General features: G+C 39.7%; 1 protein-coding gene across 33 annotated transcripts in view; it reads right to left on the minus strand.

Moving 5' to 3' along the window:
* FHIT (fragile histidine triad diadenosine triphosphatase) overlaps positions 1–26,469 on the minus strand; it is a 1,534,178-nt gene that overhangs the window by 910,948 nt on the left and 596,761 nt on the right. For 2 of the 33 annotated variants that reach the window (XM_078351371.1, XM_035274392.3), the window contains exon 1: positions 1,953–3,602. The exons of 19 other annotated variants lie outside the window; for them this stretch is intronic. In XM_078351371.1, coding sequence (XP_078207497.1) covers positions 1,953–1,959 — 7 coding nt within the window. In that variant the 5' untranslated portion in view covers positions 1,960–3,602. Of the gene's footprint in view, positions 1–1,952; positions 25,151–26,469 lie in introns of those variants that run through there. 12 more of the 33 variants (XM_078351368.1, XM_054246241.2, XM_054246245.2 and 9 more) reach the window with 12 other exon arrangements.

Raw genomic sequence — 26,469 nt, forward strand, 5'->3', positions numbered from 1 at the left:
AAGCCTTAAGGGAATCAGGGAAGGCTTCCAGGAGGAAGCAAACTAGCATGATTTCCAAGAAGCATTCAGCCAGGGGGACAAAATGGACAGAATTAGGGAAATACTATTGCTTCATCATAGAAGTTCATCTTAACCCCATGGAAGTCAGCAGTAGTCTAGTTTCTACCTGAATTACAGTGAGCCCAGGGTTAGAATATGTTCACCTCTCATGTCATGAAATCCCTAAATACCTTTCTGAAAAGCTCAGTCCACTGATAAGAATAAAGGAGAAGCATAGCACCCCACAAACTACAACATATTTTCCATTACAAATACATTTTTGCCAACTCTGAAAAATCAAATGGACATTTTACAGACCCTAGAAGATTTTGCTCCCTAATTGCCTCCCAATTCCCCTCACTCTCATTAAACTACATCACGACCCTCTAGTTTGGAGGCTCATCTTCTCTTTACTCAAAATTTCTCGAACCTAATTAGAGATAGTCTTAGAGGAAGATGACGGACTTAACAGACTGAGATGTATTTTCCTTCCTTGGTTTTTACATTATTTTGACAGCAAGGAGCCCCAGAGCAGGCACTAGTTCCAAGCAAAGTCCCCAAAGAATATTGACAGGAAAAACAGCCACCAAGCTGTTATGAATCCACTTGCTACAAAATTCCAACACACACATAATAACCAGCATATGAAGCTTAATCCTTATAGGAAAACAATTCAAAATCCAGGTACATTCATCAGGCCCTCCCCATGTTGTGTAGCGCTAAAGTTAGTAGCTCCTCCATACGTTACGCTATGAAACAAGATGAAAATGGCAGAAAGGAACATGAAATGAGCCTTCTGAGATTCATCTTTAGTTTGTTCATTCAAATACACTGCAGAAGAGGGCACTTTCCGTACAGAAATTATTCAGTTTTGACACACTCTAACTTGGGCTATTTGGAGGAGAATTGTCTGGCTCTACCTCACAGTACACATTTCCAGAAGTCCCACAAATCATGTGGCTTTGGGAGAAGAGAGAGTTTGGGGAGCATTTACCTACCATGCCAAAATGAATTAACAGGAATTCATTTGGGTTACTGCAGTCATTTGGGTTACATGGTGCCTATCAAAACAGCTTCCACTGAGTTCCAGAATTTAAGGTGGGGAAAAAAGAAACAGAGAATCAGATTTCAAAAATACCCTTTGATGAGGAGCTGTTAAAGTGATTTATCTTAACAAAATATCATCAAATTAGAAGTTGTGTGTATTCCTGTAACATTTTGAACTCCAAATTCTATCAAAATTAGGTAGAATATATAAAATCATAGATACACCATGACATAATTTACCGAGCTGCTAAAGGAGATGCAGAATAAAAAATGTTTATCTCATCTATTTGTTAGAAATCAGGTATAACTATCTGCAAAAACAAAAATAATAGTGGCGTAAGCAGACATGTTTTTATTTGCTCATTTAAGCCTGAGAATCAGCAGACCAGAACTTCTCTGGCCACTGGCACTGTGATCATCTAAAACCCAGGCTGCTTTCAGATTCGCTTCTACCACCTCTGTGATGGTTCTTATTCTCCTGGCCCAAGATGGCATTCCGCCATGCCATTCACTGCCCAGGCAGCAGGATGGAGGCAGGGCAGGCTTCCAACCATTAATGACATGCTCTAGAAGTTGCACCCACCACTTCTCACTTGCCAGAAGTTAATGATACAACCCCACCTAGAAACAGGATTAGAAATGTAGTCCTTCCTCTAGGCAGCTGTATAGGGTCCCAAAAGAAACAGAGCTGGGTTATTCAAGAAGGGTAAGTGTCAGAGGTAGGAGGAGAGTAGCCTGAGTCTGCAGAGAGTGAGTAGAGCTTCCATGAGATCTTGTCCTCTTCCAGCCCCTCACCTGGCAGGATTCATGGTGCGTGGGATATAGCACTGTCTTGATGTTTATAGCAAAGGTCCCAGTGGCCGTACCTGGCATGAAAGAAGTAAACAGCAGCAACCTCAAAGCTTGACCTCAAATTGATGGTGCAGACAGGAACAATGAGCAGTTTGCCCATCACTGGGGTATCCTGAAGACCTTTCTCCAAGTTCTAGGGAGAAAATGTGGCCTTTTATTCAGTTGGCAGCAACCACATTTTTGCTTTGACTAGGACACACACTCTTGAGTATGTAATCTTCTATTAGTTAAACTTAGTTGTACTCTCTCACTTTGTACCCTTAACATCACATGCAAGACTGCTTTTGATAACGAATAAGGTGATCTTTTTTGTCCTATGACACCAACCAGCCTGCAAAAAAGTATTACCGTAGATTGATATTGTATAACAATATTATGAAGAACAGCAGTAACCCAGGTGACCTGACACTTCTCATATAATAATTTTCTCTGGCACAGTAATTTACACTTACACACGTATCACTGAAGAAGGGTATTTGGGTTTTCTACCAGAACAATAACAGACTTGAACTTAGTGTTGAAAAACATTCACAGCCAGGATTTTACCTCCCGCCCTTGGGGTCTCTATTTTGGCTTTCTACACGGGCAACTTTCAACTTTTGCTCCTCAATGAAAATAATAACTAGCTTAATGATTTAGAAGAAAATACTCTTGGAGTACATTACAGTTGCAATATTAACTGGAAATGGCGCAATTCCAAATAATTGTCTGACAACATGTCTGACTGTTCCTCCATTCTATTGATCTCGTCTATGAACAAAGCAGACAGATACCCAGGTGCAGCTCTTTTAGGAACAAATTGCCCTTTCTCCAAGCTGACATCTTTAGAATTAAGAACTCAGAGCCGTACAATGTGCAAAAGCACTTCTCCCCGGCCACATGCTTAGGTGGGTCAGAAAGTCAATCAAATTCTACTTCACAAATAAAGCTAATTCCTATGAGACGGAAGGCTGCATTAATATTTCTAAGACCAAATATTCTCCCTCAAGTAATATAAATTTATAGGTATGACTTTTCCCAATTCTCTATTGACTGTTCATGGTATATGAAAGTAATTAGGCTTCTTTGAAAGCCAGAGCTGTGTTGAGAACTCTATTTGAGTAAATACAAAAGACAAGCATTTTGAGTGTTATTTTTAATGTTTCGAAAAAAGTTAACATCCATAAAAATATTGTTCCCAGTTTTCTGTATAGAAGGCACTGAAGAGGGATGTGTGAAAGTCTGTAGAAACACAGTATACTGGCATACTGCCAGCTGGAATCATGTGGAGCTGTTCTAACTCAAATCTGGCCAGGCCACAAGTCAAAGCGTGTCCTACAAAACATAGTACACATGAATAATGAACACAATCACTGTAACTCTAGCCCATGGGTAGCTGAACAGTCAATGGACAATGTCCAGACCACATAGAAAAATACAACACTGACCCACCATCTGTAGAAACCAGTCCAGGAAGCCACAACTTTGGAGCCACTGGCCCCAAATGGTTGGTAGTTAATCAATGCCAACTTCCCCAAGTGTTGCCCCCTGCCTCCAACTTGGGACCAACCAGTGAAAGTCAACTCTGATCACATAGGACATCTGGCTTCTATATTAGCCCATTTCCATCTTCCTGTGCCAAGAGCCTCAAGTCAGGGCACACCTGAATCCTCCACCTCTCTTCCCTCTTCTCTCCCCACCCCTTCCAACACAATAAAGCTGTTCTATTCCCCTGCTTGCCTTTGAGTCTCCACCAGCCACAGGTGATGATGGCTGACACCCTTGTTCTAGAAAGCCCAGAAGAGCCTCTGCTTCTTTTCATTTGAATGGTTTTCCCCCTATACCTGGTTCTCCCTGGGGACCTTCTATAGCCTGCCTGGGGCCCCTGCTAGGAATTCCCTCAACTTTTCCTTTCTCCATCCTGCAGCATCTTCATCCTTCCCTGCTTCCTTGGGCTGTGTTTCTGTGGATGAACTGTTTCTCCTCTATCCTGGGCCAGTCCTTCCAACTGTATTCTTTTTTCATTATTTCTATTCCTTTTCCCTTGACCTTTGGTGTCAATCTATCATGTCCCTTTGTATCCCACACATTCCACTGGGACAGCAGAGGAAAAGTCCCATCCACTGGGCCAAGCACAGTGGGGCTACTTGAAGACAGGATATAATGAAGCAACAGTCTGGCCTCACCAGGAAAAGGGAGCATTACAGATTGATTCACCTGCATTACATTTCAAGAGAAAATTGAACAGTCCAGGTCTGGATGCTAAGAGAACAAAGAAAAAAAGCTAGGAGCCAACAGCAACCAATTCAGGGGCCAGAGTGTCAGGCATCAAGAAAGTAGAGTGGACAAAGGTGAGCCAATGAGGAGAAATTGGGAGAAAGTGAAACATCTGCAGGCAGAAGGCAATTGTACAGGATGAAGCCTCAGGACACCCTGTTAAGTCATTTTTTTTTATACTTGGCTCCAGCAAATCTCAGTGAACCATGTATTAAAGGGAAAGAACATGGAGGACCACCAAGCATCTTTGTCCAATATATATTTGTGCATGTGTCTGTATTCGTGTGTGTGTTTTCTTTAAGAGACTAGGTCTCACTCCGTTGCCAGTGCAGTGGTGCAGTCATAGCTCACTGAAGCCTCAAACTCCTGGGATCCAGTGATTCTCCCACTTTGGTCTTCTGAGTAGCTGTGACTACATGCACGCACCATCACACTTGGCTAAATTTTTATTTTGGAGATGGGGTCTTGCTGTGTTGCCCAGGCTGATCTTGAACTCCTGGCCTTAAGAGGTCCTCTCACAACAGGGATTATACTTGTAAGCCACTATGCCTGGTCCCAAAATATTTTCCGTCACAATACAGTCTATAGTTAACATCCAAATACCATGCAAAGTACAATAAAACACCTCTTACCAACTTCTTCTAGGGCTCAGAAAAATTCTCTTCTCTCCATTTTTGCCCCTTCTGATGTCTCCATATCATTATTCCTCTATTAATTCTTCTTTCTTACAAATCAAAGTACATATACCCTTGATGAACTTTTAAATAATCAACTTCTTTTTCTTCTGTGATTAACCAAAAAGTTCTTCTAAACACCCAATCTCTACTACCTCTTCAGTCAAATACAACATGGATTTCTTCCCTCTGCCATTTTTAGAGAATTGCTCTCCAAGGTCATTCGAGCCCAAACCTCATGCCCTCCTTCAGCCCTCACAGGCTGCATGCTTCCCTGGTCCACCTGCAAGTTCTCCAACCTTGGCCTTGCTGGCCCTGCACTAGCCCTCAGGACCACCCTTTTCAGCTCAGCTATTTCTCATTCTTTCAGTTCTGCCCATTCCTCTTTTACCATCCCTCGGTCTCTTCTGCAATGGAAATGTGACCTCATTTCCAAAATCCTTTCCAATTGCTATCTCCTTCTGGATCTCCAAAACAGACAAGAATTGCATCCCCTCTTTGCTATTCTTGGCATGTGAATTACTCCTGCAGCAGCCTCCTACACGGTCTCATAGTAAAGGAATCAGCACCCCTGTATTCTTGGACTGTAAGACCCCTGTGGGTAATGGCTAAATCTTATCTATCTCTGTATCTCCAAGTCTAACAATAGTGCTAGACACATCTCAGGTAGAGACTCTGGAGTGTGACTGCCTATAGAGAAAGCATGAGAATAATTTCTATCTCATAATACAATGCCTAGCACGCTTATCATCATCATCAAGAGATGCGAGTTAAATTAAATGAACCTAATAATATGAGGACAGGTGTTAGTATTGTTCCCCTGTGTTGTTTCTGCTGTATTTGATTTCAGATATTTTAGTGGGAAAAAAATGTGCTTTGAACTATCTGGATGATATAAAAACTCAGATTTATCAGAGACCTCTGGTATTCTGTTTTGCACAGATATACTCCTCCTTAAATTATTTTACACAGCAACATCTCCCCCCACCCATTTCCTGTGTTTATGGACAATGAAGGCCTGCAGAATCAAAGTATGACTATTTTAATTGTGTCAGAAATGGGAATAAATATTAAGATAATGGTTGGGGGAGGAGAAAGTATACAGAAAATAATTAAGTTAACCTCAGATAACATTAATATGGGGGAGAAGTTTTTTTTTTTTCAAAACCCTGCCTCCCTAGAGCCTTAAACCTTTTCATCGATTTCCAGTAATAGTGAGAACTTTTGTTATAAAATTGTTTTACAGCAGCTAACAAGCAGTAAATGTTTAATCACTATACATGCTTAGGAGAGCAGCATTGTTGTTTTATATATTAAAAAAACAGGGACTCATACAGATCTAAGAGCTTTCATCTTACACCTAGAAAGCAGCAGAACCATACCTTGAAATCTAGTCTTTCAGACTCAAGACCCATTATGACCCACTGTCAGTAATATCCACATCATGCTTGAAAAGACTCTTGTAAGAAAATAATCAACATGCAAAGAAATTATTCAGCTCTTCATGAAAAACTCTAGTTCAGTCTCTAGGAGGACCCAAACGACCGTGAAGTCTAAGTCTCAGTCTCTAATGCCAAGGAATGTCAGGGAATTAAGACCCTCAAGTGTGAACATGTGAGGGTAACTCAGGCTCCTCTTCGAATAAAGTCTAAATGGGAGTTTATCAAACTGTTTAAAAGCCTATTTTATCATAAAACTAAACCTAATTCTTTTTGCTTTATCTGAACCCCATTTTAAAGTTCAAAATGACCAAGCTATGCAATTTGCATGGGAAAAAGCTAAGTAACCTAGAGACATGGAGCCAGGAGTCCCTGTCCAGTAAGTTAGAGGAAGAACAACTAAACTAGACTGCCAGATACAAGGAAATAAGCAACATCAGAGAGATGACAAATACTAGAATGTTGACAGCTGTTGGCATCATGAAGGCCACAGAAGAGTTATGCATTGAGGAATTGGCATTCGAGCTAAGGAAGTTTAGATCACTTTTTTTTCTTTTTTTTTTAATCGCATTTTAAGTTTTGGGTTACATGTGAAGAACATGCAAGATAGTTGCATAGGTACACACGTGGCAGTGTGATTTGCTACCTTCCTCCCCTTCACCTATATCTGGCGTTTCTCCCTGTGTTATCTCTCCCCAACTCCCCCACCCCCACTGTCCCTCTCCTATTTCCCCCCAACAGACCCCAGCGTGTAGTGCTCCCCTCCCTGTGTCCATGTGCTCTCATTGTTCAACACCTGCCTATGAGTGAGAACATGTGGTGTTTGATTTTCTGTTTTTGTGTCAGTTTGCTGAGAATGATGTTCTCCAGATTCATCCATGTCCCTACAAATGACACAAATTCATCATTTTTGATGGCTGCATAATAGTCCATGGTGTATATGTGCCACATTTTCCCTGTCCAGTCTATCATCGATGGGCATTTAGGTTGGTTACAGGTCTTTGCTATTGTAAAATGTGCTGCAATAAACATTCGTGTGCATGTGTCCTTAGAGTAGAACAATTTATAATCCTTTGGATATATACCCAGTAATGGGATTGCTGGGTCAAATGGAATTTCTATTTCTAAGGCCTTGAGGAATCGCCACACTGTCTTCCACAATGGTTGAACTAGTTTATACTCCCACCAACAGTGTAAAAGTGTTCCTATTTCTCCACATCCTCTCCAGCATCTGTTGTCTCCAGATTTTTTAATGATCGCCATTCTAACTGACGTGAGATGGTATCTTAATGTAGTTTTGATTTGCATTTCTCTAATGACCAGTGAGATCACTTTCTTTCATGTTAAAAGTATAAAAAGGTCTGGAAAGAGGTACCATCCTAAGCACCCACCAGCGAAGTTAGAGAGCAGCAATTTAATTCCAGCCTCAATACTGGAGAACACATAGGCAACTTAATATGTTAGAAACAATAAGATCTGGGGGAACAATTTAAAGAGGGCATTTTCCAGATTAATGGATACAGCTGAATAAACGTGTTCTTCGCTTTAAAAATCCCCAAAATAATTATTAGCAGGAAAGGTGGTCATCAAGCAAAATGTTGACTATTTTTCAAATTGTGTTTTCTCCCCTCTAAGAATTATTAATAAACGTACCACATTTTGGTTAAAATATGTGCTCATAGGGAATATTAATTTAAAAAATGAATAGAGTTATAATATTTTGAAATGTATTTCACCAACAGAAATTAATTTGTGTTGAGTTTTTGAGGATAGATAATTCCATTAGGGAACAAAAATCACTTAATCTTCCATGTTGTCGCAGGAGCAAAGAAAAGCAACTGCATTTTAAAAGTTTAATTAGAAGTAAAAGCAAGTTTATATAATGATATACTACACTGCTACCAAGTAATAAACATCCTTGCATGTTATCAGTACTAAAAAACAGACAAATTTTGCTTTGCTTACAGATTGTAGAAACTTCTACAGTATGAAATGGCTTTTTCAGATACCACTTCTGAGTTTGGTGGATTTTTTTCCCCAAGAACTCAATAGTTTGAAGCATTACAGATTAGACAGTGACATTTCCTTGTATTTGAAAGAAGTTTGCGCAATTCAGACATGACTGGTTTTCCTTTTAGCAAACATACTGCTCACATTTTGATGAAAAACTGCTGATGCAGCCTGATGAAAGTTCCTGCAATGCCAAATCACTGACAGATGTGCTGTCTGCCAAGGGATTTCCCTAGGAATGATCTAATTTTCTTCTATCTGTTTAGAGAAAGTTCATTTAAAATCTGTTAAAATGTATTAATGTGCAGTGTTCCATTGTATCTTGCTGTAGGCATACTAGCAAAAGGAAAGTTACATGAAGATTGGTACTGGGTGCCTACCAAAAAATTGATCCAACCAGATCAGAAACCTGCCCAACCCCCAACCTTCCAGAAAGTAGAGCTCATACACACTGTAATACCTTGCATTGTCTATAATTTTAATGTATTAGAACAGAAAGGGGCTCAAGATTCTTCCACACTCATTTAAAAATATGTCTGTGGTTGAAACTGCAGTCTAGAGAGATTAAGTGATATATCCATAGTCACACAGTCAACTGCCCAGTGACAAACAATGGGGTCACCTCCAAATATGAAGAGAATTAAGAAAACAAAAGGTAGTTCTTACCAGTGAATTTTGCACAAAGGAAGTGAGGCTCAAAGGTAAGATACTTTGAGTCTGGATCTAAAACTTTTATTTGTTACCAAATCAATGTTTTCTATAGTTCCTATGGTGACTATTACATGGGAGTCAAATATCAGAGACATCATTACAGTTATAAACTTAACCATTATGGGGAGGATTAACACGGCTTTCGTTAGTGAATCAAAATTGACTTCTATGTGTTGGTACAACAGTAAGACAGTATCACAACTGTACCCCTAAGAGAGTAAAATGCTTAATTCTTGTGTTAAAAAGGACATGTTAAAAATAAATAAATAAATGCAATACTACTAGAAGTCCAAATGGTAACAGCACATACACACTGTCCCAGATCAATGAAAGTGCTCACCTACTGCCTGAAAAATGTAATAATGAACACCTATCGTTCTAGCCCACCTAAACTCCCTTTCTTTAGGGCAGGAGTTCTTGACCTCAGCGCTATTGACATTTTAGACTGAATAATTCTTTGCTGTGAAGAGCTGTCTGTGTACTCTGAGATATTTATGGCTACTACGTACTAGATGCCGGCAGCATCTCCTCCCAGTAGTCACAACCAAAAATGTATCCAAGACATCGCTAAATGTGTTCAGATGGGGGAAAGAGAGATACAAAAATCACCCCCTGTTGAGAAATACAACTTTAAGGAAGCAGCCACTTCCTCACTGAACTGGTAGTGCTGTCATTCACATCATATACCCAAAAGGCACTTAGAGCTCAGTAATCTCATGGTTATGGTCTTCCCAATTTCCACAGATTTATCCTGCTGAAGCTACGAGTTACCAGCTCTTTTCCAAGACTTGTTCTTTAATTTCATATACTACACAGCACCCTCCCAAACCTTTCTTTTCCCTAAGTTATTCAAAGTTGGGTCTGCAACTTACAAGTAAGGAAGCCTACCTGATTAAAACAACAACAACAAAAGTAAGCAGCAAATAATTGTTTCAATTTGTGTTAGTAAGAAAAAAATAGCGCATTTGTTGTATACTAATAGTAGAGTGAGGCAGGATTATAGAATCACACTTCCCACCTCCAACCTGCAAGAAACTAATTTAAAAAAAAGGAAATCAGGATTTTTAAAAGCTAATACCTTACCCAACACCTATGAAACCAATAAAGTGGTATGAGCTTTGCTATAAATTTTGAAACCATAAGCTAAGAAAAGAAAATGAAGATTCTGATAAGGTCAGCCCCACCAACTCACCCTAATCCAACCTTACACACACACAAAAGCAGTACTAATCAAAGAAGATAAGTAGACAGATTCCCGAAGTTTCTCAAAACCACCCTAAATATGTAAAGGTATGGACTGAGGGAAGGGGACTGATGAGGCAAAAGTAAGCAGCAAATAATTGTTTCAAATTCGAGAAAAACAACTTTATTGTTGAAGCTCCTACGTGTCATTTCGAGACCTTATGAGGACTACAGTATATACTATAGATGTTCTTTTTATGAAAAGATGCTCCCTCTGGGCAGATCAAATTAGGAAAATATATCCCTCTTGTGAGCTGATGCAACTCTGCACCAAGCATGCTTTCTTTGTAGGCAGAGCAAGGACTGGAACTGAGCTCCCCTTTCAGGCCCCTCAGTCATGTTTCCCTATTCAAGGACAACCTGCACAGCAGCAGTTCATGGCAACCCTGGCAGCAGAGGCTGGAAGGGTCCCCAGAGTTTGTTGACTTCCACAGCAATGTGCCAAGTGACAGAACCTTTCAAAGCCCAAAGACTGGAACAGTGCTGGCTGAGGAATGGGCCCAGGGACAGAATATTAATAGGTTTTTCAAAGACAGAGCAGGGATCAGGTCGTCCAGTGTGGCTGCGCTCTGCTTCTCTACAGCTTTCTTCACCCTCAACTCCACATTTCCCACTGCAGTGGCTTTCTAACTTCAGAATGTTTCAGAACTGCCTGAAAGCCTTGTGAAAACACAGGTCACTGGGCCCCATCTCCAGAGTTTCTGATTCAATACGTGTAAGGTGAGGCCCACGGATTCCCCTTGTTAAATGATGTCGCTGGTCTGAAGACCACACTCTGAAAATCAGTCATCTTTAGAAAAGTATGTGAAAAGCAGCAGCTAGCTCTCAAACCATGGTTCAGAACAGGGAAGAAAAACTAGTCTCAAAGAACTTGAAATCAAGGAAGATGAAGATCAACTCACACCAGTTCAGAAAAAGAACAAAAACAAAGCACTCATCTTAACAGTGAGCAGCATAAAAAGAGAAGGCATGACTGCCATGCAAACTTACTATCTGAATGAGGAAAGGGTGGGGAATGGGACAAAGAAAGTAACAGAATGCAAAAGACAGATATGTAACTAAAATTAAGCAACAGCTTCCCCATGAGTGTTTCATGACATTTAAAAAAACTGGTAAGAATCTTCAACAAAATTGAGAAGACAAAACACAAGGTTTTGAAACGGAAATTCCAGACCTATGGAAGTACTCTGAATATATTACATACCACTAAAAACGTAATAAATTCACTAAAAACAGAAATAGAAAAAGTCAAAGCTGAAAACTAAATTAACATGATGGAGAAACTCAAAATACTTTTACTGAATCCATGAGGAAAAAGGCAAGGAACTTGATCAAGCAAACAAGCAGAGCATTAATTTGGAAGACAGATATAGAAAGTCAAGAAAATAATCATCAGTGTCCCTAAAACACTGGATCAGAAAAAGAAAAATTCTCAGTTATCGCACAAAACATTTCTCTAAAGAAAGAACTTAATCCATGGGTGGAAATGATACACTATCTTGAAAAAAAATTAACAATCAGCATTGTCATCCTAATTAAGCTAGTACACATCAAGGATAAAACTAGAGTTGTTCAAGCATCTAAGAAGAAAGCAAGTCAATTACAGTAGGGGAAAGAACATCGCTCTGGCCTCACACTTTCTACAGCAAGAGCCAATCTCTGAATACCATGGAGCAATGTCTCTAAACTTCAGAGGAAAAGAAAAGGTGACCCAAGAATGTCATATCAGCCAAGTTGTTATTCAAGTATAAAGGCAATAGGTAGAGAGTCTCAAAAGTGAAAAATCTCAAGAGAATATAACCTTCATGAAACTTTCTTAGAAAAAAAAATTGCTTGATGATGAAAGGTACCTAGCTAAGAGATAAATCAAAATAGATAATCGTAGCTGGGCGCGGTGGCTCACGCCTATAATCCCAGCACTTTGGGAGGCCGAGGCGGGTGGATCACGAGGTCAAGAGATCGAGACCATCCTGGTCAACAAGGTGAAACCCCGTCTCTACTAAAAATACAAAAATTAGCTGGGCATGGTGGTGCATGCCTGTAGTCCCAGCTACTCAGGAGGCTGAGGCAGGAGAATTGCTTGAACCTAGAAGGTGGAGGTTGCGGTGAGCCGATATCGTGCCATTGCACTCCAGTCTGGGTAACAACAGCGAAACTCCGTCTCAAAAAAAAAAAAAAAAACAGACAATCGTGGCATATGGAAACAATGGTAAAAAGACTACCAGTGCTAGATCCAAATAAAAATACAACCAGGACTAAATGAATGGGAGAATTACACTTGCAAAACAGAATGAGGATGTTACGAACCTGTGCAATGGACTGAATACTTACGTCTTCTCCAAATTCACATGTTGAAATCCTAACATCCAAGGTAACAGTATTAGGCAGTGGAAGGTGGTTAGGTCATGAGAACTCCACTCTCATGATTGGGATTAGTGCCGGCATAAGAGAGACCTGGGAGAGCTAGATAATAGCCCATGGCACTAGGTGAGAAGACAGCAACAAAGTACCATCTACTAATGAGAAAGCAAGCCACTAACAGACATCAAATCTGCCAGCACCTTGATCTTAGACTTCCCAGACTCTGTAACAGTCAGAAAGATATTTCTGTTGTTTATGAGCTACCCAGTTTATGGTATTTTGCTACAGCAGCCCAAACAGACTAGGACAGCCTGTCAGAGTAAAAATAATATGAGTAACATAGTTGGAAGGTAGTGAGAGAGCTAAGCTGGAAAGAAATGAGAAATCAATCATGTAATCTCTCCTAGCAAATAACATCTAAAACCGGTGTCGTTAAAAACTCGTAAGAACTCCAACTTTTGAATGTTTTTATATTTTCTCCTTAACCTTCAGTAAAGTCTTTAGGAATGAATAGCTTTTATGGTGAAAAAATGTGTAGCTGAAGTTTCACTTTCACTTTATGTTTCTTCTGTTAAATTTGGGTAAAATTAAATTTAACATCTTTTTTGATAAAGCAGATATATTATGGTCTCTGAGTTATTCTCATCCTTACAATGTTAAGTCTTACTCTTTATTATCTTCCTATCCATCGATGACTATTAAGAGATGTTTAGAAAGATGCTCTTCAACTGTTCAGTGGGTATTTCTCAGTGGTGAGATTTAGGGTGATGTGTTGCTTTCTTCTTTATAATTTTGTACATTGCTTAACATTTTTTCATGACAAGCGTTAAGTCACTTGTAAAAACATACAATTATCACTCTTAAAATGAATACATCAAATATAACACCACTTTTCTGACACAGTGAGCATAAATGAATTTCTCTCAATGAGCAACATCATAAAGTATCTCTCTGGGTGAGGCATCATTCCGAATATCCACCTCACTGCAAAGTACACTAGAAGTGAATGGTACGTAAGAATGAATAGAATGTGTCCAAGGCAATACCACTGTAAGGCTCCGTTTCACTTTTGTAAATAGATCTCTGGGTTAGGCTCCTTTAATTAGCAGTACCTAACATTTCCTGAGCATTTGCTATGTGCCAGGCAGTCTCCCACCATACTTTATAGGTATTTTGTTATTTAATTCTCACAATAACTCTAAGGTAATAATAATAATGGTGACAATGAGAGTAAGAGCAGCTCAGATTTGAGTGCCTACTCTGTAGTAGGCACTGCTCCAAGTGCTTTTCGGGCAATAACATTCTTCAGTAGTAAGTACTTATAGCAATGGGAGTACAGTGTGCAGCAGAAGAGAAAGCTATCAAGGCCAGCTTTTAAAAATACAAGGATTTACATTTGGCAGAGTGAGAGAGAGTGTACAGGTGAGCCTGGCCTTGTGTAGAGAACATAAAGAGAAAAAACTGGCAGAACCACAGAATTAAGTAAATACTTTTAACCACAAAAGTGAGGGGAATCAAGGCTATAGCAGGACTTGCCCAAGCAGATATAAAGGACTTGGTCAACTTCTGGTTGTTGTGGAAACGGGATTTCAGCCATTATAATGATATCAAATCATATGCTAATAAAGAGATCACTAATTAGAGTTGGGGCCACCCTCAGAGTTCAACCCCATCTTGGAATAAGATCTAGGAAGAGCCAGAGAATCATTTTTCCCACAGACAATGTCCTAAAAGGAAAGGATTTAATTATGAAAGGGTCAGGCTGAAATAACACACTCAAGAATATTGCTATTTCCAGTGTTGCTTCCACTTCCAGCTCTGACCAGCTCACTGTAGGTAACAAATTATGTCATTTCTTACAGCTCTATTCCACTCATCAGTTTCTCCTCTATGCAGGAGAGAGCATGAAACGGGAAAAAAAGTTCCTACTTTTGGTGTCCTATGTGATCAGTCACAGGATGAAAAAGGATCTCTGCTTATTTTCCCTCCCACTTACCATTGCCCAGGACTCTTGAATCTCTTCAGAATAGCAGGCAAACTGAGAGACAGAAAAGTTCATTTAGTCCTCAGAACAACCCTAGGGATTCCATTCTGTTGGCATCATCCCCATTTCACAGATTTCACAATGGACAGGGAGGAGCAGCACTGAGGGGCTCAGTGACCTGCCCAAGATCCATCTGAAATAACAACTCTCTGACTTCATTCAGGCTCCCCTCTTTGTGACTATGATTTCCCTGATGTGTTAAACATTCACATTTTTTAACATTAGGATTTCTATGCTTAAGTACCTTTGTTCACAACTAAATTTAGGATTCTGTATACACACACACACACACACACACACACACACAGAGAGAGAGAGAGAGAACAGAGAGACAGAGACAGAACAGAGAGACAGAGAACAGAGAGACAGAGACATGCAGTTGATTTTCCCCAATACTAATTTCCATGAACTGAAAGCTTAGGCAATAGTTTAGTATGCCCACAGCTTTGGTTTGGTTCAGTTCTAGGATACTGCTTTGTAAATTAAAGGTGTAATCTCTTAAAATGGTGGTGATAAAAGCAATTTGAAATCATACTATTTGCAGTCATAATAGAAACAAATGCCTATTTACTACTCATGGCTCAGCTCTGCTGAGAACAAATCAAGAGAGTAAAATGCCTTTAACTTCCCAGAGAAGGGTTCCACCCAACAGATTCCAAGACATCAAATATTCACATTGCTTAGGACAAAGAAGTGTACAGATTAGGACATTGAGAAGTCAGTTAGAGGAGGTACCAGCATACAACACAACCCTGAAAGGTCTCTACCATTTATTTGTATTTCAATGTGTTCATTCCATTTCTTCCTATGTCTTTTCATTCATTTCTATCTCCTTCGTCCCTGTGCTGCATGCTAACACTACAGCAGTTAAACACAAGGTCCTTGCATCCAGGAGTTCTTCTCCATCCAATAATGGAAACAACTAATGTCACGTACTATTTTGCTTTATGTTCTGCTAGAGGTATGGACAGGAGGTGCTGTGGGAACACAGCTAGTGGGGCACCTTGTTCTTGCCTATGAGAGATTTGAGAAGGATCCTGAAGTAGGGTTTAGAAAGTGACCATCACAGGGAATGGGAGAGGAGGAAAGAGAAAGTCACAAGGAATTCCCAAACTTTGAACATGTGAATGTCCTATACACATTTGTAAATACTATATAAAAACCCCGTGGTATTTGATTGCTCTGTCACAGATGAAAATCCTCAAAGAGAAGCTGATCCTAGACACAGTCACAGAAGCCAGGGGATGTTATCGCCCAAGTCTGCCTGACTACTTTTAAGGATGCTGAATTCCTAACCTCTCAAGGATGACATTCTTGCCCATGAGAGTGTACTACAGCCAGAGGAACTAATTCTTTCTCCCTAACTTCCTACCCAACAAAGAATTCTCCTCTACAATATTTCTAATCAATGTTTACTGTAGCAAACATCACTTGTTCATTTTGGTTCCTCAGCCCGTATTTCTTCATTATGACAACATCTTGATTCACTTTTAGGGACTTTTCCCCTATTATAAGCCATCATTAGGATAGTGACTTGGGTGACTTTTCATTCCACTCTAGAATCTGAGGTCCTAGAGACCTCTGGTAGATTTTCTGCTGTCCCTATACTGAACAGACAAAGGATAAGCATGTGACCTAAGCTCAACTGGACCTTCTCTTCCAGAATTCTAAATCCTAAGAAGGGTGACACACCACTCACCAACTCATTGCTGTAGTGGCTTAAGAGCCAAGGAGACTCCATCTTGATCCTTTCCTGTTTCTAAGCCTAGTCTCTCCTGCCACTATCTTGATGCTGTTAATTCCCTGACATCCTACGTATAACAAATTCCTTTTCTACTTATGTTAGCCCAAGTCAGTCTCTGTTACCTGCTTCCAGTGGAACTGTGATTCTGCTTGAATCATTCCACTAATGGGAATATCACTACATTGAGAGGCTGTTCGTTCCATATCTGGACCTCTATATTTGTTTCAAAAGTTGTTAATTCAAGCTAAAGATGGGTCCTCTATTACTAGTGTCTGTCATCAGGAATCAGAATAAATCTCAGTCCCTCTTCCATATGGCAGTCACTATATAGTATCTGGGGAAGGATAAATAATCACCAATAACCATACCACTAAAGCCCTTCTCCAGGGTAAAAACCACCAGGGTTTTTTGATTTTTCTATAATAATATAAATGTTCAGACCACAGAAGTAGAAGCTTTGGATTGCCGACAAGCAGCTTAATCATTTTCACATGGTCCCAGGGAACTAAGCAGTCACTTCCTCAGTGGGCCTCTTTGGAAGAGGACACTTTCATGCTGACTACCTGCAAGGGTTGGTCAATGGTAGAATTCTTTTTTAGGATAAGGATCTCTGTATTTCTATCCAGTCTGCCACCAATTAAATGTATGTTATCTTCCCTACTGAAGTTGGGGTAATTGGTGGTTATTTTCAGAGCAGCTCATCAGGGTGAGAGATTCTTTCTGATTGAGGTAGCAGAGGTGTTGAACATTCATTGTGTACTGAGTTCACCTTTCTAGTGTCACAATTTCCCACATCACAAGCCTGATAGATGTGTCTTTAACATCTGCAAACAACTCCAAGTCACTTCTCCCTTCAGTTATTTCCTCTTCTCATTCTGACATCCTGTCTCACTAGTTATGATTGTTTACTAATTTCAGTAATTTAGAAAAACATCTGTCTGCAATACATACATATATATACACAAATAAACATATATACATATATGTATATACATTCATATTCTTGAGAAGTAGGCCAGAACTTGATTTGCTGTGAAAATCAGAGGGGAGATAAAAAGGATGAATGGAGAACAGTGTCTATTCCCTATGGCACTTCTTACCTGATACTCGAGCCGCTTACTTGCTTCAACTTAAGTTTTCCCCTCCCTGATCCCACCTCCTTTCTATCTTCTTTCAATGAGTGAGGATTAAGGGCAGGTAATTCTCCCATTCCTGAGAAGCAACAGTTCCATTTGGAGCACTCTGCCTCTTTGTGATGGAGTCCTCAGGGGTTCACAGTGTAATGCTCATCTTCCCTCCTCTGCTCACACAGAGGACAAGACTCACTCTCAGTCTCCTCCTTTCCCTGTCTCACTTTCTCTCCTTTCTCACTCTCTGCCCTCTTCATTTCCAGTGGCCACTAGCTCTGAAGAGAACATCCCAGCCTGAGCAGGCCTGAGCCAGCTATTCTAACCAGAATCAGCTGTGGCAAACACACTCTCTCATTCTTTAGCTCTGTTTCCTCAAGTGCTCTGGGTGTTCTGGACTGTTCTCCCCTTCACTGCTCAGAAGATACATGACACTAAATTAAGGTTGAAGAAAAATGGATTAACTGCTCTGGATCTAGGCCCCTGAAGCTACTTTAATATGTAGGTAAGTTGTCACCAAACATGAAATCCAGCTCTCTGGGGTGCTACATGGGTGCAGAAGGTCCAATGACCCAACTAATACAAAGGTTGACTTAGCTTTTATTTAGCCTCCTTTATTCCTCCTCCCCCCACCCCGCCCAATGGAAAAAAGAAGTCGGATCAAACAGGAACTGGGCCCATTATCACTACAATAATACTGCAAGATCCTCCTTCATCCCAATGCCACAATCTAGACTTTGCTTTTAGGAACGTATTTTAGGAATGATAAACACAAAATAAAAAATAGGCTGGGCGTGGTGGCTCACGCTTGTAATCCCAGCACTTTGGGAGGCTAAGGTGGGCAGATCACAAGGCCAGGAGTTCTAGACCAGCCTGACAACACAGTGAAACCCCATCTCTAATAAAAATACAAAAATTAACCTGGCACACATCTGTAATCCCAGCTACTCAGGAGGCTGAGGCAGGAGAATCACTTGAAGAGACAGAGGTTTCAGTGAGCCGAGATCATGCCACTGCACCCTAGCCTGGGTGATCGAGCTAGACTGTCTTAAAAAAAAAAAAAAAAAAGGAAAAAAGAAATCCTAAATTATGAACATGCTTATTTGGTTTTGCAAGTCAAAGTCATGTAAAGAGAGACCTAGCCATTATCAGGAAATAACTAATTTGAATTAGTCTGTGACAAAATCTTTTCATTGGGTATTTATTTTTGTGTTTCCCTTCTCTTCACAATAGGTACCATGATTTCCTATTCAAAATGGTAGCAGAGTTTCCCTTGAAAGTGAGTTCAAAGTGATTCAAAGAAATATTAAATATATTAATGTATATGCTGGTCATGCACAATTTGGGGAAAAAAGTATGTAAAGAGCCACATGGATAACTTTCATGCTACTTTGGAGATTGACGCATGACTCTCATTGCTTACAAATCACCTCAAAAGAAAATAGCATTCCACCTGACAGGTGCGTGAACTCAAGTCTTTCTCATGTATGGGAGGCATAAATATGCCCGTAACTGGTAATCCAGAAAATGTGCAGCATTGCCTTTATTCTGGTACTGTCTATGGCTCCCTATCCCCTTCTGCACAGAATTCAGCCTTTTGCGTCTTTTTTTTTTTTTTTTTTTTTTTTTTGAGACAGAATCTGGCTCTGTCACCCAGGCTGGAGTGCAGTGATGCAATCTTGGTTCACTGCAACCTCTGCCTCCCCAGTTCAAGCGATTCTCCTGCCTCAGCCTCCTGAGTAGCTCGGATTACAGGCACAGGCCACAACACCTGGATAATTTTTTGTATTTTTAGTAGAGATGGGATTTCACTACGTTGGTCAGGCTGGTCTATAATTCCTGACCTTGTGATCCACCAACCTCAGCCTCCCAAACTTCTGGGATTACAGGTGTGAGCCACCACACCCAGACCTCAGCCTTTTGTGTTTTATGGAAAAGCATTCTTCATTATTTCATCCACTTAGCTTAGGCAGGTACCACCCTGACTCTCACATAGCATTTCCATCCTGGCAGCCTTCTTCATGTTGTCTTTATTCCTGGAATGTGCTTCAAAGGTCTGATTTCTTAGGTGTTAAGTGGAGTAAAACTTCTAATACTCCCTGTATCAATCCAGAGTTCCTGCTATTACAACAACATAATGCATACCCAAAGCACAAGCATGAAATAAAGTTTACTACAACAAGAGTGTTTGCAGAAGGAAGATTAGACTGATTGAATACATTGTTCTACACTGATTTTAATTGGTGCTATGATCTGATCTGTCTCTAACCAGCTAATCGGTATTTAATTGGTTGCTTTAATTTTATTACAAAGCAGCTACAATGCAGCTGTAGCTAGAGACCACACAGTAAATAAATTACATTATTATATTTATGCACATGAATTTTATTCTGCTTATGTCAAAACTATACTCACTTCCACTCCCCAATTTGTTTGCATTAAACCATTATTGTGCACTTGCATAGTGGGAACAGTTAAAAAATGTCTATTTATTGCCAAGTGTAAGTTATGTGATAATTTTCCAGATGTACCCACCTTCATTTGCCAAACAATCTCGTGATTCCTTTAAATATTTATACAGTGCTTCAATTACTGACATTCTTTCTATTAATTAATTATATTGGGGTTTAATTCTACAGAATACAGAAGTAGAAACAGAACACATTCATGCTTGAAAAAGAATGATGTGATCACCTTGAATACAGTTTCATGCTAGAGTTCCCCACAGTTCCCCAGAGAATGAAGCATACCAGCATTAATAAAACTGAGTGTTTTAGGAGCATTGAGCATGGGTGCAATAGGTTCCAAAGCCCTATGTAATTATTTGAACAACTTGACCTTATTTCAGCTTCTTCAGAGAACTATTAGGGACAGTCACAGAATCAACACAAAAAAATTATTAAGCACCCACATAGTACCTGCCTGAAAGGACCAGATAACTACAGCAAACTTAAAAATAAATATCAATAAAATCAAAACACCTCACGACTGCTCTTTTAGATGGCTACACATTTTTAAGAGGTAATTTACTGGAAGCTCCCTTTTGCTCTTTCCTGTCATTTCAGCCATGGAAGAACGCAATGCACTCACCCTATGCTAGCCTGGAGAGCTTTGCTTATCTCTTGGGAGGAGGCATGGCACAATGATGAGAAGAAAGCCTTACCAGCAGGCAGACCCTGGCTCCAGTCCCAGCTTTTACATATTCCCTGCATAACATCATGCCATGTACGCTTAAGTCTCAATTTCCTCATCTGTAAAACAAGAGTCATCACAGCTACTCTGATTTTGGTGTGAGGATTAAATGAGACAAAACCACATGGGTCTAGCCAAGGGGTCCAGCTGTTCCTTTGGCTACTGTGATCTCGGGCTCATTAGCACAGTCATTGCAGTTCACCACAATGTTGTCTTCTCATCCTGCTGAGATTCATTTATTTAACAAATGTGTATTGGGTACCTCTAAGAAGGCCAAGCATGGGCTAGAAACCTGGAACACAACACAGAAGGTCCAGATTGCAACACAAAGTCCAGTTGGTCCAATGAGAAAAAGGACTAGATTTGCCTCTAAACAAAACATGTCCAGGTAGACGTTTATGGGAAAGCCAAGATCAAGCCAAGTATCATAGAAATATATGACAGGATATTAATGGATATTAATTAGTGTTCCATTATTGGAACACTAAGCATGTGGGAGTTATTTATGACCTACTGCTCAAGGTCATCACCAAGGTCTGATTTTTCCGTCACATGAAAATTCAAAAAAATTGCAAACTCCAGCATAAATGGGTTAAGGAAGGAAAGGTCCCTTAGCCCGAGACTTTCCTTATAAAGGTGAAGAAATAAACCATTGTTTCCTCATTAGCATCAGAGCAATACCTGTTTCTTACATAGTATTTTGCCATTTGTGATGCATTTTTATGTAGTATAGGATAAGGACTTTCTAACATTCAGGTCTATACTAGACCAGGTCCAAAAATCTGAGTATCGCTACCATTGTCACTGAACTACCACGACCAAATAACAGGTTAAGAGGGCTAACGAAAGATGCCCTCAGAGAGGAACTATGCAGCAGTTTGATTTTATTCTTGTCCTAACCCTTTAAACTTGTTCTACCTCCACAAGAGATGGAGGTTAGTGAAAACTACCTGTGTGTGCAGTACAGGTGGGAGGATATTTAGGCTCTGTTCTAGGCAGTCACATAGGGCCCCCTTACATTGCTCCTGCATAGGGTCCTGATACTCTCTCTGTTCTGCTCAGCTTCATAGCTCTCAACAGAATGACACATTCCTTACCTAGCCCTCACCTGCTCTACCTAATGATACTCGATCATTGAATTGGCCCAGAAATAATACCTGCCTATCCTTATTTCTTGCCCAAACCTAGGGCTACCTATCTGACTGGCATCCTAGTGGGGCTGTCTCATCTTTAGTGAAGTGGTCAAAGAGAAGGGTCAACTCTTTATGCAAGAGAAAGATGAGTCACGAGCTAACTGTGAAATTCTGAATAAGTCACATATTCTCTAATCTTCATTTCCCAATTCACATGAATTGAAAGCCATCTAAATTGCCTTCCGACTCAGACTCTATGGAGATACATAAATGAATCAGAGCAAATATATATATCTATTATAGAAGCCAAATGAATCTCACCTTCTCCAATTAGTACAAACTGGATTACTCCACAAAAGATACTTGGCCTTATTAAAACAAACAAAAAACAAAACAAAAATATTATCTTACACTATTATCAGGAAATCTGTGCCAGGCATTAGCAGCAGAATATAAATATTTGGTTATGGGATACTTTTCAATTTTAGGGAAAAGGTATATCTATTGCTTAAAAACATTTGTGCCTTTCTTCTAGCTAGGTCACCCATTCCAAGGCTGAAGAAAATAAAATGATGCAGTAGCAAAAGTTGGTTAAAGTTCAGAATTTTTAAAAGAATGGATATCATCCATCTCTGGCTAGCTAACTCTGTAAAAGATCTAGCTGAAGAACAGAAAATGCTCTTATAAGAGTTTTAAGACTAGATAAACAAATGCCCGGCATAGAGACCACCATTCCCATCTCCTCATGCTATAGCAGACATTATTGATCAATAACAGAATCCTTTCCACTATGTCTATACACAGCCTTCAAATAGCTCTCAATACAATATCTCAGGTAACACATGCCAGCAACAAATCATACTTGGCATGAATGATGAAAGGTATTTGGAATCTCTGGCTTTATGACTTTGACTCTGTTACCCTGACTGCCATTTAGAGGATTAAGAGCAAGAATGTCACAGTCTCATTATTTAAATAAAATAGGAAGGGATCTTGCCTGCAGGAACATGCCTCTGAATAACACTAGGAGATTTCAAGCTTGACACTCTACAGAAGTTACTTTTTCATCACTCTAATGCTTGACTTTTGGGTCCTCTGCCCCATCCTTCCTTATAAACTCTAAAGGTTACTTATAGGTTAGAAGGGTCCTGGCCTTCAGCTGAGTTCTGGCCAAAATTTATAGCAGCTGCAAGTCTCACTTTACTGAATGAGTACCATCCTGAGAGCTGAATGGGAACTTGGAGTGAGACAAAAGCCAAGAGAGCCCTCACTGCTGAAGCAGGGAGAGATGGCCTGGTGATACACAGGAAGGGTAAGTGTGGATAGGTTAGAGAGAGAGGGTGGGGAGCAATAAAGAGTGGCATCCAAAATCACAATGATACAAAGTGAGTGAAGCTCAGGGTTTAGCAAGTTAACATGAAAACCCTAGTTCTTGAACAAAGAGTACCTTTTGCATGGAACCTGGATTATCTTTTCTGCCTATAAATATCTTTTTCTCCTCCTTCTAGCTCTTCCTTCCTTCCTATATGCTCCATTTTCAATTCTCTTTATATTCCTTCATCCTTCTCTCCCTACTTCCTTTTAATTTCCCTTTTTCTCTCATTCTCCCCTGTCCAAGCTTTAGACAGCCCTGCTCACTAGCTCCTTGGCCTTTAAGAGTTTATAAGGGCTAAGTGGCTAGTAGTAGATTTTCCCAATGCTGTGTATCACAGAGGTAACTTGGAGGGACAAAGGGAGGCTTGGGGCTCCTGGATGCTACACAGCAGAGGTAAGGGCTGTCCACCCAAGAGAAGAAAGCAATCAGGTAGGAGCAGAAGTGAAAAGAGTATATCAGTTCCACAGACAGGATCAACAAAGTCCAGAAACAGTGTCAACATAAGGTTGGCAGAAAACCCACAGAGCAGAGAACAGCATGAGACATGAAGTGATACAGGTTGTGGGTGGGTGGAGAAAGAGAAATACGAGACAAGCAAAGCAGCAGCATTAATAAGCAGCCATGCCTAGAAGCAGGCCTGAGGATGGATATTAGGAAGTAGGTGCACACTGAGGATGAGAAGGAAAAACCGAAGTCATGAACTGTGCCTTCCTAACACCTGACACAAAGGAAAGAGATATGCCAGTTAAATGGCAGCACTATGTACAGAAATGAGTAGATATATCTTGGGTTTGCTGAATATCATTCTGGAAGGCACAGAATTCATGTTTTGAGACTTAAGAATAACCTAAATCAGGCCAGATGTGGTGACTCACATCTGTAATTTCAGCACTTTGGAAGACCAAGGAGGCTGGATCACCTGAGGTCAGGAGGTCGAGACCAGACTGGCCAATGTGGCAAAACCCTGTCTCTATCAAAAATACAAAAATTATCTGGCTGTGGTGGTGCATGCCTGTAATCCCAACTACTTGAAAGTCTGAGGCAGGAGAATCACTTGAACCTGGGAGGCAGAGGTTGCAGTGAGACAAGATCGATCGCACCATTGCACTCCAGCCTGGGTGATAAGAACTAAACACTGTCTCCAAAAATAATAACAACAACCTGTATCAATTTGGGAGCCAAAAAAAAATCCCAAAAAACAAATGCTTATTCTATTCAGACAGTCATACTGGACCTGAAGATCAACTCCATTGTAACAGAGTACCTTGTAGAGTCATTCTGAACTAGCCATTGATTAGTAAAACATTGTAAAAGTTTCTTCCATCAAATGACTGTTCTTGAATTGTTACCTTGGATTAACGGGGAGTAAATATTGGCATTTCCATATAGCAATCTGCTATCTGGGGTTAATCTAGCTTTCCTGGAAGGACGGAAATAAAGTGCATAATAGTCATTTACCAATCATAATATCATATACCAGTATTTTGTCACTCACTATAGTGTTCTACAATCATTAGAGGAGCTATTCAACTGCTCTCAGAAATACCAGCTATGATCACGTAGGGAATGTGATTCTGTGGGCTGAATGTACCAAGTCTTCACTAACATTTCAATACCCTAGACTGAAAGTTAATGACCAGTGCAAACCACCAGAGTATTACAGTAAAAGAGCAGCAGTAAAAAGGCCTTAATAAATCAGAAATTTAAATTGGCTATTCATTTTAGTTACAGCCATTCATCAGAAAAAAGTGATGGTCCAATTCACCTATGCAGTAACTTACACTGATCATAACAGCATTTTAAATAATATTATCCATTAATTCATTAAACAAATATTTGAATAGTACCTACTATGTGCACGACACTCTGCCATATGCTGCAATATATATTCAGGCATAAAAGAAATCTTAATCTTGAAATGCCAAATGTGGGTGAAGGGGAGAAGAAAAGCAAAGCACACTGCCATGTGTGTACCTACGTAACTGTCTTGCATGCTCTGCTCATGTACCCCAAAACCTATAATCCAATAAAAAATTAAAAAAAAAAAAAACAAACTTGTAATCCAGTAGGAGAAAAAAAAAAGACATTTTGTAGAAGTTTCATTCAAATAAAATACGATTACATAAGATAAGGTTCTAAGCTCTCTGCAGTGCAAAACCGATGGCAAGAACTACATTTCCCAGAATACTCTTCCCTGAATGGTTTGAGTGAAGCTTACCAACAAGAGTAGAGTGAAATGTGGAGGAAAAGAGATGAAAAAACCACTCTTTAGAAGTCAGACAAGTGTGCACAAATGAAGTCTTCCTCACTGCTGTACACTGAGAGATGGCCCTGCTCTCTTTATCGAAACTCTGATGTGTCTATGAGTTATTAACACCCTTGTCAGTAATATCACTTGTCATTAGGTCACAATTCTTGGAATTGCCATTGTCTAGGTTCTTCTATTCCACATGCTTTGTTTCTGTGCACATTGAGTACATTTGTCTATTTCATGTAGTGTCACCTGTTTGGATATTCACAAAACCTATGCACACAACACCTGTTACAAAAACTCACCCCAGATGTGTTGCTGTTTGTTCAGTTAAATTTATTATACAAATCTTCACATTTGCAAATATAAATGAAAGTGATTCTAAGCCACTATAGGAAATTCACAAAAGCAACACCTGGTGTCAACATATTTCATTACATTTTAATGATTATGATGTGTACAGGTTGGAATCGTTTTCTCCATACTCTGATTATTTTTTAAAAATTTAATTATACAAGTAATACTCATTTATAACTAATAAGCAATCTTAGCAAGGTTGTGGGACAAAAGGTTAATATATAAAGTCAACTATTTTCTTATCTACTAATAGTGAACAATTGGGACTTGAAATTTAAAACAATACCATTTATATTAATGACAAAAATTTAAGTACTTAGGTATAAATCAAACAAAACATGTACAAGATCTATATAAGGAAAACTATAGAACTTTACTGAAGAAATAAAAAAGATCTAAGAAATGGGAGAGCTATCCACAGACACAGACAGGAAGTCTCAGTATTGTCAAGATATCAGTTCTTCCCAACTTGACCTATAGATTCAATATAACCTCAATTTCAAAAAATCCCAGGCCACTCTGGACCCAGAGGTGGAAGTAAAAGCTATCTATGGCACACAGCATTCCAAAAGGTTTGGGCTACCTGACCATTATGGCAGCAAGAAATCTCTGGTA

Source organism: Callithrix jacchus, chromosome 15 (assembly GCF_049354715.1).
Source record: "Callithrix jacchus isolate 240 chromosome 15, calJac240_pri, whole genome shotgun sequence".
Classification (NCBI taxonomy): Eukaryota; Metazoa; Chordata; class Mammalia; order Primates; family Cebidae; genus Callithrix; species Callithrix jacchus.